This window comes from Neodiprion fabricii, chromosome 6, assembly GCF_021155785.1.
Source record: "Neodiprion fabricii isolate iyNeoFabr1 chromosome 6, iyNeoFabr1.1, whole genome shotgun sequence".
Classification (NCBI taxonomy): domain Eukaryota; kingdom Metazoa; phylum Arthropoda; class Insecta; order Hymenoptera; family Diprionidae; genus Neodiprion; species Neodiprion fabricii.
Genome location: NC_060244.1, coordinates 23,594,446 through 23,611,576, shown reverse-complemented (window position 1 = coordinate 23,611,576; position 17,131 = coordinate 23,594,446). Strand labels below are relative to the sequence as shown.

The window sequence follows — 17,131 nt, the reverse complement described above, 5'->3', positions numbered from 1 at the left end:
ACCGTTGATTTAGACGGTTCTTTACCAGGGGAAAAGATTGGTCCAATTTGTCCATGGGAGCTTATTACTACACGGTTCCAAATGACCTCGGCAAGGACAGGCTTCAGACCCTGGATAAAGAAGGTTAGATTCGGTGAAAGCCATTGAGCCTGACGTGAATCATCTAATTAAAGCACGTGCAGATTGAAACAAAGGCGTGAGAGGATTTGGGAAGAGCATAACAAGTGATACCATTAGGAGTGTAATTAGTCAAAATTGAAATCGGATTGCGTAAAATCCGACGACCTTGATTGACGGTTCTTTGATAAGAAGTCGGTGTGGGAACGTTGACGTGTTTCCTATCATTTATCAACGTGGGCATAGGTCTCAACATGGATCCAGATTAGCGTAGTATTATTATTACGAGTAATCTTTGAGCGATGGTCTCTAAATTACGTGGCGTATTGAACGAGCAAAAAAAAAAAGAAGATTTTCTCCGCGACCTTGATATACGGTTGATACGTAATTTTCCTGTAATAAATGACATTGATTAGCACTACACGCGTCGCGATTATGATCGAGGCGTACAATTTATTTTCCTTCAACTCAAAGTCGCGAATCCAAAAAATCGACCTTGTTGCACGGTTTCATTGTCATCATCGTGAGTACCGTGAAGAACTTCACCGAACTAAATTGATTCAATCAATTCAATTGGCGATAAAAAGTAATGAAAAAAGGAGAAAGGAACGATAGAGATATCGAATTTCTTTCAGCAATCGTGATTCCTGGTTCGGTGACCTGCGAGGGCTGCTCTATTGTGTCCCTGGGATATATGGAACGAATTGAATTTTTTTTTCAATGCAACAGGGCCATTCGACCATGGATATCGCTTGGTAATAGTGTTTTTCGATACTAGTGCGCGAAGGTGGCAATGCCCGCGAACGTCTGTTTCGCACACCGCTAGCAATGTGCGAAGGTTTTTTTCTCACACCGCTAGCGATGCGCGAAAGTTTTTCCCGCACATGTGTATAAAAGACTACTTTCGGTGCTTGTAAATGGTGCATAAAAATGTACTTTCCATGCAGGTGTTGCAAAAAAATATATTCGGCGCCTACCTGCAACTGAAGTTCATGTTTACCGTGCCGACATGTGTATAATCATAAAATTCAACCTTCTCAAAGAACCGCAGCAAAGAACTCCCGTTTCGGTAGGCGACATATGTCAAGGATACCAACTCTGCATTATACTTCACGGTTTCTATTCTCTCGGTACGGATACTCGGCGAATCTGTCACGGAGGTATGACCATAATATCGCACGGCGTGGCTTGGCGCCGTACCTTGATCTAAATAGCCCAAGAAGTAGGTATACTGCGATGCCGGGTGGTGTGGAATGGCTGATGTTAAACGACGCCACGTCGAGAAATGTCCGCCCATTTTGCGATTTCAGTCTAAAAATCCCAGCGCTTAGACGATGCCTATCTCTCGTACCTGGAAGTTTCCGCTCAATAGCTCACATTTGAGAAGTTCCGAGTCAGGATTACACAAACTTTTGATCGGTACGAGCAAAAAGTTTCTCTTCAACGTTAACGAAATATGGTGAAAGGATTTTGGTGAATCATCGCGGAGCGACAGTATCGACGTAACAAACCAACTACGTACATCATTCATTTACCATGCACCCCGTGTGAAATTGCAACGAGGGTGGCAAGTGCACCCCTGCTGGTTGCTGATCGAAAACACGATGATTGGGTTCATCTTTCAGACGGAGTTAAATCAGACGCTGCTTTTGGTGTTGCACATTCCGCGCCTGTTTATTCGACGAAACGGCTGAGCGACAAGTGAGTACAATCAGCGCGATTTTACAGGCGTATTGGAGGGGCGATCATCTCCTTCAATTGACCGTTTACCCAGAGAAAAGATAAAACCCAGCAACAGACTCATAAAATAGATACAATGTGCAAGCAGGGTAAGCTGAGCCGGGGGCGGATCTGAACGGTGCAGAGCAGTGAGTTGCAGATAAGTGGCACCAACTTGTATCAGAGTTATAGGCTGCCGCTATGACTGATAATCCGAGTCGCTCTGACAGTCGACAGGCACGAATTTAAGCCTATGATTTATACAACGGCACCATTTTCTGTCCTTAGCTTTTGTACACTCGGTCTAGTTTGTTCTTCTACTATTTTTTCCTTGATCTTCAAGTTCGGCGTCGTGTTCCAGTTATACAGATAATGCTAACCGCAGACCACGATTAAAGATAATACAAAATTTCTCAATTATCCTCGTCCACGTGTATTTCCTCATTTAACAAGCTGTAAGTAGCTAGGTATATATTTGGTCGGACAACTTGGTAATCGTCGAACGAGAATCCTTGACAAATTGAAAGTGATGAAAAAAGGGTGTGTCGTCAAATGCTAACTCGAGAAAATGAGTGGACGATGATTTAGACTCTGAGTTTATTTTCCTGGAACCTTTAACGCTGACGTAATTCAGACTGGGCTGAGGTCTTCGAATCTATGATTCAAAAGAAAAAGAAACAACTCCCTTTCTATGGAATATATTCTATCCTAATAAAGTGCGATGAAAAATCACGGCTGTGAACTAATTTGAAACAATTACAGAACTACAGACCATCCGGCTGATTGAACGCGGTTGAAACGGTTAATTACGTTTACACGTTTCTCGAACTACGGGCAGCTGTTCGAGCGAAGACTTTAAGTATCATATTACCGTAGCATTCCGTATTATACACGATATTCTCGCGGTGGGTTGAGTGGAGCCCATGATGTGGTTTGGCAAAGCGCTGATGCGGCAAGGCAGCGCTGGATGATCTTTCATCTTCTATTTCCATCCCCTAAGTATTCCACCTAAGTCTGTCGTATAAGGAACTAATCTAGAAGGAAATTGCGCTCCGGAGAAGAAACCGCAGCTGTTGAGGAAAAAAATGAAACGTCTGTGTCTGCCACTCCGTTGGCACGCGCTGGTTCTTTTCCCGTCGTTATTTGTTAAGACTTATATTGCGAATAAGAGAAACGATAAGATGAATCACGCTTTACGGTCTGTACAGCTGTAACTGCAGGGGGGAATAGATTTTCTCTTCACTCTTAAAACCGAATGCAATTTACTCGAGAATTGGTACAGCGGCTGGATTTTACCTCAGTCGTACATATAACTTCAATATTATGAGCAGAAATAGTACTTGAGAAAATTATATACATTTCTTTGATACGATGAGAAAATTTGAAATTAATTTCACCTTTCATTGTTTTGAGTAAATCAATATTTGGCCCCAAACTAAGAGAACTTACTTTCCTCGGTAAGTATCTTTTAACTTCCAATGAAAAAATTACGTCGAAGACTTTCAGGTTATTATCCAACCTTTAGGTATCTCAGCAGCTGACAATGTTTTATTACCTAAAGTATGGAAACCATTCTGAATTTTTTGTTCAAGCAATGACTGATCGCGATTCATTTTCTCCGCTCAAACCACTAGCTTTTTACGATTAGAGAGAAAAAAACTTGGATGCAATATCCTCTTGAGTCTCGGTTTTTGCAATAAAAGTTAAAACTCAAAGGCGGGTATGGAATTAGAGTGTCGTGTCCATGGCAACAAATCGAAACGGTGTTGTTCTGCTCAGTGAAATCTTCCACTACCACAATCCATGGATTTAATTCTTTCGAAACAATGTGAAATTAGAAATTCCCCAAGTTAAAAGCCTTATATTTGACAACGAAAGTTGTGTCGAACTGTTGCATTTTTCAACGACCGATGTTGCAGTCGTCGTTAGTTGTCGCCGGCTGTTCCTTCCGGTCATGTAGCCCAGCCTTTTGCTGCAAATACGTGCACATTCTCATGCATAATACATTCGCAGAGTCGTTGACTTAGTCTGAGCAACGTAACCAACCGTTACGAGTACGACAACGGAAACACGTTGTTACCGCGGCGTGCGAAAAAAAGAAAAAAGGTAAAACTAATAAAAATTTTACCAGATTTAAGATTGCTTTCTTTGACGGGCCTTCCGTCTAATCTAAGTCGCGGTTTTCGGAGTTAGCCAACATCAAAGTGGCAATATTAGCTAATTCGTTGATCCACTTTTCGCCAATGTTCGTGTATTAAATCAGCTACGCTTTGACTACATTTTTTAACGCGCAATGGAGCTTTACAGGGTTCATTGTAATCCGAGGAAACATGCCGGAGATGAACCTTCAACGGTGTAAGCGATTGTCCACGTAGAGTCACATACTAACTAACTAACTGCACGCATAGCTTGGCTATGGTGCATTCACCTTTGATTCACTCGAGAATCGATCGGGTCTCGAGAGCTGCGAGTCGTTTGAACTATGATGCCTAGACTACTATCGATCTTCGGAGAGCACAGTGAAGCGGCCACGATACGTCAGGCTCACAGTCAGGAGACGAAGAACTTGACACGATTAAGGATGTCGCGTGTTTGACGACGATTCTCGAATGGGAAATGGTATGGGATGGGGAGGTGCTTTACGCGTCAATAGAGGACCCAATTTGTCCTTTGACCTCGGACCAATTAGTCCACTTTTTCCTTCCAATTACCGTGTATTTTATTTTTGCGACTTGTTGTCCTACTGAAAATTGTTTTGTGACAGATCGCGTAGCGTTGTGACCGAACAACAAGCCGAAACGAACCACGCAATAAACCGTAAGGTATAGATTATAAAATAATATACATAACAAATCATATGACAAGTCACAGGTTTCGGTATGTGATTTGTTATGTATTTCATCATCAATCTATACTTCATGATATATCATGTTTTAGGTCGTATTTACATGTTAAATTGCATGATAAAATACGTCGGAATTTCGGTCATAACGCTATGTGATTTGTCACAAAATAATTTTCAGTAAGGTGTCTTACACGAGAATTGTATTTGTTTCGCAAAATTCACGCAGAAAAAAACTGGAACACTCACCATTCGGGTTCTAATAACGTCGAGCTTACCCTCGCTGTGATTTATTCTCCTTGTTTCAGATATTGACATTGACGCTTAGCAACACGTTGGCCTGGATTTGTCTCCAGAGTACCGTTACCGTTTCTGCGACGGTATCTCATTTCTATGCATACTGCGACGTCTTTGCGTCTCCAAGTACGAGAACAATGCCGAGCAACACTTTCACTTGATCAAAATCATAGATCCAATTACGATGAAACTTCATCACTGTAATATAATATCAATGCGCTGACTGTCCTCGCAACTTGTTATTCGTTTTACAATTCTACGAAATCAAGTTTTTTCGGGATCTTCAAATTACATTTATTAGCGTAACTCGAAGAATTGAAGTTGAAATTACGTATCATTCGCATTAGCCTGACTAACGCCAAATTTTCAGACGGGTAATAAATAATATTTCGAACCCGTATGCTCGCGCACATTCTGAGGCATCGATGAAAGGTAATTCACACATTCGGCAAGTTATACATCTGCATTTTTAACCAGTCGTATTTTTTGCCTAATATTTATCATGGCTTATACCGACTTGGTAATTTGAATTGCTCCCAAACAGCAATTAGACCAGCTGTTTGCTTTTATCTCATTTAGAATTCGACGTCAGTGAGTCGTATGTAACAGCAATCTTCATGTGGTGGCATTCATCATCTCTCGGTCTTCTCTAATGCCTCATATTAACCATCACGCTGCAACTCGCAATTACTACCTTCACGGTATCTCACATGCCGGGTTTCCTGCTACTTCGGTACCCACCGAGATCGACTGGCTTCGTGTTATCCTTCGTAAGACCTCAGATAAACTCTGGATAGAAGTTCGTCTTGGAGCTGATGGGACAAGGGAATTCGCGATGAGATACGTTTACCATAACTAGCCAATTCGTGTATGCTTGTATTGGAATCTGAGGAACCGGAAAACATTTTGCTCGACAGAAGTGTTGATGGTTTATTGCCACAAAAAATTTCACTCTTACCGGCTTATGGACTTGGGCGTTTGCAGAAATCTCAACCTTGACTTTCAATCAGGGCTTCGTTAGAAAAATCAAGCTCATGTTATGGGCTAAAAATTCTTTACTACAATTCCCAAACAGCATACACAATGTTGAAAACCACAGAGACTATATACTTGCACGTTACCGATCTCTGGTGGAAAAATTGAAACTTGTGTACAGCTTTCTCTTACAACTGACGCAAGAGATTTCACGTGCACGTTGCATTGAAATAATCTATCTAGAAATTCTGCAATTATTAGAATACTAGAATTCATAAATTATCACGACTAACTCTACCGCATTTTTGTTCATTATTAGGTCGAATTAAAAAGCGTGACTCGTGTTCCGAATCGATTTAATTGCGTGATCAAACTGCTGCGTGTAAGTTTGTACAAATAATTTCCTACTTGATTCATAATAGGTGCTTCGAAAGTTTCAACCGTGTTTAAAGCTGCTCGTAATCAACCTCGCGTTTCCTTATACAGCTGTACCTATTTATTATGCATACATTCACGTTAACTTTAATAAGCTATTACACACCTGCAAGGCATCGGCCGTATTTGATTCCGTTGATTATCTTGTCGTTTTTACTGAACGCACGTCCGACTTTGTAAATAAACTGTTCTATACATCAATGCAAATTATTTATCACCACTATAGAACGTATTTCTACACACCAATTCATCCATACATTTTTCCAGTCGTTGGCTCGTTAGTGTGATTTACAATTAGCTTCTTAATATTGAATATAAAATAGGAAATAGAAGTAGTTAATTTGAGACGTTAACTAGCGATAATAATACATTTTGCAATTACAGTACATCAAGTTTTATAACCGGCGTAACACGCGCGGGGATCACCGTATCATTTTAATTAAGAATTACGCTCGAAATTGATGCACAACTTTGACAACCACTTACACAAATATTATTGATGGAAGGTCGGCATATTTATAACACCGAAGAACTTTCTTGAATTTTATGTTACCGTCAAAGGCGTTATTATGCTGTCACCAATGAACTTACTCGAGGCTTCACAATCGCCGAGGGTATTTCATTAATTCGTATTTTAGTATCACGGTCTCACAATGCTCACCTATTCTTTAAGGTATACACACGGTATCTAGTTGGAAAAGTGTCAAATTGCCTATCCGAAGCCATGAATTACTTTGAGCTAGCCTTGTTCGTGACCATGAGATAAAAAGACTATATTCAAGCTGATGTTACGCTGTTTGTTACCACATGGTAAGTAGAAAAATTAAGCCTGACATTTTATATTCCATGAATTTCTAAAGCAAAGGCTCAATGCACCCATTTATATAGCATATGTATTATCAATAATATTTTTGCTTACTTAGTCTTATTCTCGGTGATGTCAGAGTGGAAACTTTCTTTATCATCATTCAACGTTACGTTACGTTATGACTACGTAATACACTCCAGAAACTTCCTTGGCTGCTCGAAATGGTAGCTGCTTGTTTGAACATTTTCATTGTTTTTCTTTGGTTCACGTAACATTGGGAAACTCTTGGACAGCAAAATTTTAAACACTACAGGCCACTTTGCTCACTTATGAGTAGAAGGTGAGAACCGACGTGTGATTCCCTCGTACCAACAGAAACGGTGGCATATCCCTGGTCAGAGTCTCCAGCCATGCCATGTACAATGGTGCGGAAACGGCCCCCTTTCTCGGCATCGGAAGTGTCCTTTAGAAATAGAATGAAAAAGGATTTGTCAAGTCACATGCACTTCTCGGTGAAATATATTTTAACACTTGGTTCACCGCGTGGATTCAAATATGGAGATGATTCGTTAATCAATGCAGTAAATGTAAATTTTACTGTGAAAAAACGAGCTATTGTTTTACAATTGGTGACTTTTTTACAGATTCGACTATGCTAAATTCCACAATTTAGGTGTCTGAATCATTTCTCGTTGGTATTGCGTTATTTATTGCAAATCGCTATAACTGTCGACCTTACATTACTATCAAATTGGCCTCCATTGAATTTTCCAGAAGTATTTCACGAAGGCGAAGGTGTCTGTTTGTCTTTTCTTTCATCGCTAGGAGCTCTGAGTCTTTCAATGGAACTGTAACAACCATGTGACGATGTGGTTTTTCATTAATAATGCGGTATTGTCATTAATAACACTAGATGCAATAACGAAACACGCATCTCAGCTACTAAATAAATATTTTGAAGCTCACCGGTATCGGGATCCTTGGGATTTTCAGGTTGTTGAAAGTCAGCTATCAACTGGTTGAAGAAATTCGTTGTTGTCGACTGTGCTGGCTTAGTTATGTCCGGAATAACAGTCAGCGCAGAATAGTCTATCCGAAATTTCGCCAGCAGACTGGCCATACTAAAATAGAGCAGAGATATCATTTTGAGTGCTCAATGGTCATGAAATAATCATCAAATCTTTACGACGTACCTTCTCTGCTCGTACTCAAGCTCTGAATGCCTATTTGCTAGGGCAAATACCCTCAGCTTACAACTGGCCCAATTACTTCTGGTACTGATGATGTAGGGCATGAGCAAGGTCAGCCCACCGTCGTCGTAGAGCCACCATACATCTATGGTCCCTTTTTTCTGTTTCCTTTGGAACCTCGTCACGCTCGTCAAGACTTCCTTGGAGATAACTTCCACGTTTTGTCGAGGCTCTATGCGATCCTCGGTCGTTGGATTTGGATATTCGCTAACCACGTGAGATCTTCGGGGTGCCGGACTTCCGGGCATTGAAATATCAGATGCGCTACTTGCTGGAAAATTTCGAGCACTCGGTTAATTTAGCAATAACACGTTGCGATGACTTCTGTACATATTTTATAAGCTGAATCAATTTTCAAATGAGTTCTATAACAATCAGGTCTGTATTAAAAATGAGGGTTGATTAATAAAGAGCATGTGAGATGATACTGCTACCTATCTTTCATTGAACAGTAGATTCAAGTTTCAGTTCTAGAAAGCAAGTCTACTATCATTAGACAAGTTCTTCCACTTTGTCGAAGTGAGAGATTACCTTGGCTCAATTGCGAAAAGCTTCGATTTTGCGACATGCTGGTCGAGGAAATTTTTCTTGGGGATGTAGACTGCTGTTCGGCGTCACACATCATAGAACTGTAATCCAAGCCGTCGTTAACACGGAGCAGGGCGACCGCAACGTGTATATCTAGTGCTTTGCTGTGAGACGGAAAAATTTTAAAGGTTCAAGCCCGCGTTTGCAATTCAGGAATGCCTAAAAACTGATGCAAAAACCGCTTACTGCATTACGTTGAAATACATGTTAAGCTCTTCGTGTGAACAAGCGGCCCAATCCTGTTTGTAACCCATCAGAAGAATGTTTGGCTTCAATTTACCGAGACCTGATACCTGCAGCATTGCTGTGGCTCCCTCTTGAAACGTTGTTCCGTCAATCATCGAGTAAAATCCTTTTACTTTATTGGCCCTCAGCCAGGATATCGATTTACTGATGAGAGAGGCACGCGTTCGGTGAGGAAGAATGGACTGCAATTTCGAAATTGGATAAATTAATAACACCAAGTACATCGTAGAAATGAGAATTACCACCAAATTCATTCAAGGGCCTTTGTAAAACCTCAACGATGTGCCCGCATATCAGCAGAGAGTGGTTCTTTGTGACAAGATGTGCAAAATCCACCAGCACCGAACGAGCACTCGGGGGTCCGCTGAGCACCAAGACTTGTGGCCTATAATTTTTAACATGTTCTTCAACGCGATCGAGCTGCTGTACAGCCGTGAGCGCACTGCTGTAGGTCTGAGCTTGGGTCGTGGACCCCCAGTTGACATCTGAAAGTGAACGGCAAGATGGGAAACTGATGTGAATATCCAATCAAACATCGTACCGTCACAATTAGATAACTTTGAACTTGAATGAATGAATTTTTACCAGGTTTTCTGTATGAAACGACAAGATACAGGGCGAGCACCACGGACAGGGTGATGAGTGCAGTCCACCATGAAATTAAGAACATGACGGCGACGCAAAGTACAGCCCCTGCCAAACTGAGCCACATGTTGTAATACTGTAACATCAAATCGCAGGGTATTTATGAGGGCAAAGGTTTTGAGTAAGTGTTAAATAATTAATCGCTATCGATTATATTAATTCATTCAATACCTTAAACGTCGGACGCCAGCCGATTGGCTTGGCCAACGAGGCGTGAAAGGTGCTGAAGTTGACCAAGGTGTAAGCCGCGAGAAAGAAATTTGATATCAGCGGTGCGATTGTGTTTAGTTCCCCTGCGTATAGAAGTTGGTACATTCGTTTAACACATACGTGGCATGACTGAGCGCTCAATCGTACTGCAGTAGAACACCTAATTACCAATCAAAATGAATCCAACGGCGACGGCAAACGTGAGGATGTACCCTCTCACCGGTTCTTTCCCAGGCTGTCCGCTGAACCAAGCGATTCCTGGATACAATTCATCGAGGCAAAGCGCTTGGAAGACCTTTGGCGCCGATACCAGGGACGCCAAGGCGCTGGACAATGATGCCGCGAAACAGCCGGCGTATATCAACGGTCCGAAGAAGGAAACCAACTCGATTACCTATAATAGCGGGTGAATGATCGTAAATCTATACAAGTTTCGCAAAAACCTTAGATCGGTTTGTCTCACGTACTTGGAAACTGTTGTGTGACCCGTACGCGCATCCTCCAGTGCAGTTGAAAGATGTACCATAAATCGACCACGATCGATCTACCGCATTTTTGATGGGGCTGGTCATGTTCTCTACGATAGTTGACGTGTCGTTCTCGATGGTGCTTGCGTTTTGGAAGACGATTATGGTTTCAGTTACGCTTGAATTTAGTATCGGTGATTCAGTTACTGAAGAAATCAGATCTGTCACATTTCCTGATGCGTCGCGGAGAACACTGGCTCCAACCATAACAATCATCAGCAGATAAGTGACCGTTGTTACTAGGATGGACAGGAGAGTTCCTTTTGGAATAGCTGACTGAGGATCCTGAAGACGAAATAAAATATACTCAACTTATTGTTGTATTTTCCTGTTTGGACTTATCAACTGATACACTAAATGTGACGTACTTTTAGATCGCCGGAAATATTGGCGCCAGCTAAAATTCCCGTTGCTGCAGGGAAAAAAATTGCCAAGACTGAAAAGAAATTGTGGTCCACACCTTCGCTGTATCTGTAGTCCGGATAAAAATTTTCCCTCAATAATTCGGCTGGAAAACGAGTCAGCTAGTAAAGTTTGTGAAACGAATGGCATGAATTTCGACTTGAAATTATTTTACCTCTGTAACCAACGAAGCCCTTGGCTTTTTCGCCCTCGTCCTTTGGCCCAATAAAAGTGCCAATTGTAAAGTCTGCTATAGCGACCAAAAGTATGACCAGTAAGCCTAACTGCGCCTTTGCTTCCCATTCCATCCCAATCACGACGATCATCAGTAACAGCACGATTGTTATGCAGCCTGTGAAACGAGAAAATAGTACGCGTTAGTTTAATCGGAAATATGATGCAGGGTCACTGACTTAACCAATACCAAGTGGTGTTCACCTATTATTCTGACGTCTGTGCTATCGCAATCGACAATACAGATGCCGTAGGACTTGAGACAGTCAACTAGACTTTCACAGAATCCCACAACGTACATGGCGACGGCAATCGCGTTGGCTAGTGAAAATATCAACCCTATGGATCCACCAAATTCGGGACCCAAAGATCTTGAGATCATGTAATACGTTCCGCCTGCAAAATTAAAATGACGCTTAATTTTTTTAAATCGGTCAAGGTCGTCACGGTTCAAAGGTTCGTAAGTCGAAGGCAGGATGATGTTACAAACTACTTCATTATTTTCGCAGAAGTTCTGCGAGGTCAAGTCACGTTCATGGATATAGATTAGCTGCTGCCAATGTGATGTATGCCTGTCTGCAATTTTTATTCTTCCTACTTTCTGCGAACATTTAATTTACTCATCCTGCACGTACAATTAGACTAATTACAATGCCATACGAAGGTGCGTTTCAAACGAACCACTCGGTAGAATTCATACCTCCTTTGATGAGACCATTTGTACTGATGGCAGACATGGACAGAGAGGTGATCGTAGTCACCACAGTGGTTGTAATTATTATCAAGAGTGCCTCGCCTGTAACGAGGATAGATAATTAACTAAAGCCTGTTCTCCAATCAATCGATTCGAAATAAGCCGAGCATCCCGACGCAACCGGAATTCATTATACTTGCCTATTCCTGCCTGTGCCACGACCCACGACAACCGCAGGAAGAGCATCACTCCCCAGATATTTAGGAGACATCGTATAAGCACACCCTGGATCCACCCAAATTTGATACCAGCTTCTAATGGCTTCTCCACAGATAATGGAAGTGTGTTAGACGTGTGACCCTGTAATATTGAAGTATCTAGTATTCAGTTCCGTTCGGATTAGGAATTGAAAAACATCGTCAGCGATCGAGCGGCCAAAAATAATGCATTTTGAAAAACACAGACGAGGCAAATTTGATTGAACACGAATTTTTGTGACAATGAAGAAGCTGTCACGTCTAGCTATAAATTCATGCTCATCCCAGCCACTGTGGAAGAGAATTGGTATTTAGATGGTAACGTATCTGCTGGCGTACACGAGCGGAGGTAGGAGGAGACAGAGGTGATGGTAAAGTAACTAATGGAAGAAGGGTCCCGCGCAGTCGTTCAATGAAGGCTAACGATTTATGTAATAACGCTATGTGTCACATGTGTCACATCTACTCTGCTGCCTCGTATATCGCTGACATCGTCAAACTGACCTGCTTCGGTTCGAACTTCAGGTTCCTCTATTCAACGCTATAATCGTCCACCGAGATAAGAATCAAGGAGGTAGTCGGTTGGGCAGGTGTCTAGGCAACCGCGTGTCTAGGGCACCGGGTAACACGCCACCTTGCTATTCCACGAGATCGTTAGATTTGCATGCAACCGCCGCCGATTAGTGATTATGCGCGAGCTGGTCGAAAGAAAATTGCTAGGTGAACTTTTTTCTTATTTTTACTGAGAAATAGGGAGCTTTGCGCATATTCGAAGAATTTTTATAGGTGACGACCGTGGTCGGAAAATTAATACCGTTTCACCTGTGGATGAGAAATTTGAGGATTCGAAATCTGATATCATGCAGAAAAAAATTAACGCTGACTGAACGAAAAGTTCCCGGTAATACCAGGGTGTTCTTCAAATAGCGTTGAACAATCTTTTATCCCAATGAAGCAGCGATGGTTTCTTTCCCAATTAACAGAACCCCGCAAAAAAGTCGGGTTTACCACACTCGAAACTATCCTGACCTTCACAGAATTAACGGATGACCAAGAAATGGAGCATTTGTCGATGTCGTGAATAGTAATATCAGTAATCAGCGTTTCTTTATTTGTTCGGTCCTTAATTATTATACCCAGAGTTATATTTTCCTTCAGTCAGTCTTGAAGTACTTTTATGTGCTCGTCAATGACGCACTATGATCAGAGATCGCAAGCACTCGTGGTTTAACGCTTATTGTTTAATTACCTACGGGTACGTGAAGGTCCTCTTGCTGACCCGACCAACGGACTTTTTTCAATTCTAAGATCACTAATTGTTCCTATATTTGCTCTACTACCAGCCGGCCACGTACGTGCGTTAATTATATTTTATTGTTAAACGAGCTCAGGTTAATTGAATCAAGCGTGAAGAGCCGTAGTTTCCTCTAGAGTATCAAGTCGAACTCGAAGTGCTTGGGTGGCTTTGAAAACCACGTTTACTATGAGGATTAACAGGTAAACACGTATCTGTCTATTTAGCTACGTGCATGTCAATGTGGTCGGTAGTTAAACCTGAATCGGTTGAAGTTAAGTAACTGTCTTTCGACGTGACCGATTCCCGCAATTTGCGTTAAGTACATGGACGACGATGAAATTCTCCTTACAATGTTTAAGATGGATATAAAACTGCAATGAATATACTAATCGTAAGTCCTAAGATTTTTGTCTTGGAGAATGAATAGGAAATCAGTATTTTGCCAGCAGATGAAACAGTCCCTCGCGTCACGTGAGGCAATTTTCTAATAAACTTTTGAACGAAGCTTAAATTGCCACATTTTTTTCTTCTCGTTCGCTTCCCTCTGCTAAGTATTCGTTGTCACGAATCTTTCAATTATAATCGACAGTGAGTATGTGAAATGGTTTGCTTGCCCTCGCCAAAGTGGAACCACGAACGTCAAGCACGAACCCCGCCATCAAAGACCAAACTAGGAAAAAGTAAGGAATTCTGTAAATATTTACCTTGTTGACGAAAGAGGAATTGTGCAATTCGTCTAGGGTAGGTCTGTGGACTGCTTGTAGACTTAGGATATTCCTGTAGTTTTCTAGCCGAGGTAGTGCTTCGCGTGTCAGATTCCGCAGGGATTTCTTGGTCTCCTGTTCCCCTAGGAGGCTAGCTCGACCTTCCAAGCTGTCAACTCGGTTGACGTGAAAACGCGTTCGCCGAATCGGATCCAATTCCATATTGTCCAGGTCAATGCTTCTGCTTCTCCCGTTTTCGTACGCCATACTGACAGTTAAATTTGCAATTTGGTAATTTGCAATGTCCCAAATACAACCTCGTGCAGCGGTATCGGACGATTTTCCGACTTCTGATCTTATTGTTAGATCAAGAACTCCCTGCCATCGGCATGCGTATAGCAATTTTGATCCAATATTTTTATCTCATCTTATTCTACCGCAGGTAGTTGTTTGAAAATCGGTTATATTCCGAAACACGTGTCCAATTGGTATAATTTGTGTGCTGCCATTGAATGCTATCATTAGCCCCTTGGATACGCCCCGTGTAGTTAGCGACGGCGATGAGAATTACCACAGCTGATCAACGGCTACGTGCTCTCAGTGCTTCCAGAAAATCAAACAACGATCTTGAATTTCTTCAACGTTATATGTACGTACGCGATTGCTTCACGATTGATCACGAAGTATCAGAGATGAGCGTAAATATTTTTACTTGATTAGGCGAATCGTCCCCTTATCGATTACTTGGCCCACGATGCAGCGAGCACTCTGAAATATAAATTACTTACTTTATTACTCGTCTGGCGCCGTTCCAGATACCCTCAACCAACATCCCCTGACCACATCGCGGGATCTCATGCCCAGGAACTCGTGCTAACATTTCATTCGAGGGGTTGTTAAGCGAATAAGGTTCAAAGAACCGTTCGAAAGAAACTTGAAATTCAAACATCTGAGTAAATGAAAAACCGTATCACAGCTTTAACAGTGACGAACATACTGGGTAAACGAGATATCAGACAAGGAAGCGATACAGCTGTTGTCCAGGGGTCAATTCTACGTATTCTTCGTGAGCAACTAGATCCAACGCATGTTACTTTCTCAAAATACTGTTAACGGTTTAATTTCAACTTGGACGTTACCTTTGAACTTGCTTGTACACAGAAGATGATTGACCCGCAGAGACGCTCGCCAATTCACATGTGCAAATACACGGATCCTTGCACGTTGCCTGAGTGCAAATATTTGTGAAACTAAAATGATTTCGGGAATAATTAGCGGTCACCGCGTTGAAAAATTGATGTTTCATGTCAACGTGTTATTTTTTTTATTTTTTATGCTTTTTATGGATGCTGGGATCAGAATTGTTTGTCTGATGATGAGCACATAAAAATAAGTGTCAGACCGTTCTTACAAGCAATTTTGTCTTCAATAACTTGACGCGTAATACATCACATTGAATTACATATTACGAGACTGTTTCCGACGGTGCAATTATCTGCTACCCCCAAACAAACTGTTCCAATTATTTTGGATTTTATTCCAAGGTGGTTTTGGATCGTGCGAACCACAAATTTCCAGTCATCCCCTCACGAAAAAAATCCTCAACTTGGTTGCAAATTTGTAGCCCCAACTTATAGATAATGCTAAATTCCTACGAGAAAAAAATTAAGGGCGCGAATTTACTACCAAGTTGAGAGTTTTTTCCGTGAGGGTATTCAGCAATTTCCATAATAATGTAGCGTAGATGAAATTTGAAAAATTTGAAAAACCACAAATGATTGATTTAAAGTTGCGAGCAATGAATGTTACAAAATCTGGTGATCTAAGAAAATCGTTTTAATAATACACCACACAGAAGGACCGTTTCTCGCCATATGGAAAAGCACTCGGGACTTTCATATATTGGCTTATTGCTTCACTGTATGAGTTCCTGAAAGGACGTTTTTCCAACTTGTCGCTGCTAACATTATTACGGATTATCCATGGAAAGCTTTCACGATGGAAACAAGTTTTTTCTATAAAAAATTCAAACACTCTTTACCACGAATCGAAGCATCTACTCTTATCGCAAATTTAGTGTCACATGTTGGAACGTCGACGAGGCCCAACGGCAAAGCGTCAGACTTTCCTGAGCGCGCGGTCGACACTGACGGCATTTCGTTTGGTGGTGACTTGGCAGGGCTGAAGCTCAGATACGCCCGCGTGCTTTGGTCGGCATTCGCTTCTTTTTGCCAACATAACTTCCTGTATATATGTGGGTATTTCAGGCGTGCGTGGGTGTGAGCCAGGAAGGTTGACATTAGGGTCGTTCTTTGCATAAATAAGTCGGTGGAGAAATCCTTTATTTCCGATTTCATCTCAAATTAACCATAATTATTCGTAACGTATTCTCGACCCAATTCAAAATCCAATAGCCTTTGAAGTTTCTAAAGAAGAGTGGTTAACGCTACGGAAGAATAATGAAAGATTACACTCTTCCAAATAAACAATGCAGTAATTTGTGGTATAATAATTTCAAGACGTCTTGCAGACTCCCTCGGAATTTTTATTGTCTCGGAAAGGATGACTCGTTGTTAACCAATGACGAGTTACATGCAACGCGATGACACATCGACTATGTCGAATAAATATCTAATGCAATTTACATTTGCATTACACTGGCTGTGAAATCGCGCCCACGTGGAATAAAATAGGAGCTCTCAATCACTTAGGTCAATTTGCAGATAAATTGACATGTGTACGTTCATGTCGTATTTTTCACCTCATTTTGCTGGAATACTCTTATTTAAGAATACTGCATCTAAAACCAGAATTCACCGGAGACTTGATCTACACTCTAAGGGAGGAACGATGTGAGCGTCAGGCTTAAGGGGAGCGAAGAAAA

The 17,131-nt window shown here is 41.5% G+C and overlaps 1 protein-coding gene across 6 annotated transcripts; it reads right to left on the bottom strand.

Annotated features, from left to right (window-relative positions):
• Window positions 1-4,801: 4,801 nt before the first annotated feature.
• On the bottom strand, window positions 4,802-16,419 carry LOC124185035 (bumetanide-sensitive sodium-(potassium)-chloride cotransporter). 6 transcript variants are annotated; one of them, XR_006871335.1, is made up of 21 exons: window positions 16,289-16,419; window positions 15,387-15,497; window positions 14,248-15,015; window positions 12,190-12,349; window positions 11,996-12,091; window positions 11,500-11,691; window positions 11,237-11,413; window positions 11,028-11,167; window positions 10,600-10,944; window positions 10,301-10,526; window positions 10,094-10,215; window positions 9,863-9,998; window positions 9,551-9,762; window positions 9,218-9,459; window positions 8,975-9,135; window positions 8,387-8,714; window positions 8,160-8,314; window positions 7,933-8,041; window positions 7,305-7,656; window positions 5,934-6,189; window positions 4,802-5,787 (listed from the first exon to the last, which is right to left on the bottom strand). XR_006871335.1 is itself a non-coding variant. In XM_046575336.1 (20 exons), the coding sequence occupies exons 4-20, from the start codon at window positions 14,512-14,514 to the stop codon at window positions 7,521-7,523; spliced, it is 3,204 nt and encodes a 1,067-aa protein (XP_046431292.1). In that variant the 5' UTR covers window positions 14,515-14,873; window positions 14,960-15,015; window positions 15,387-15,497; window positions 16,289-16,419; the 3' UTR covers window positions 6,290-7,520. The 6 variants fall into 6 exon arrangements, 4 of the variants coding, with proteins under 4 accessions (XP_046431292.1, XP_046431290.1, XP_046431291.1 ...); XR_006871334.1 differs by having other exon boundaries at window positions 5,744-5,861; XM_046575336.1 differs by lacking the exons at window positions 4,802-5,787; window positions 5,934-6,189 and having other exon boundaries at window positions 6,290-7,656; window positions 14,248-14,873; window positions 14,960-15,015.
• Window positions 16,420-17,131: the final 712 nt, after the last annotated feature.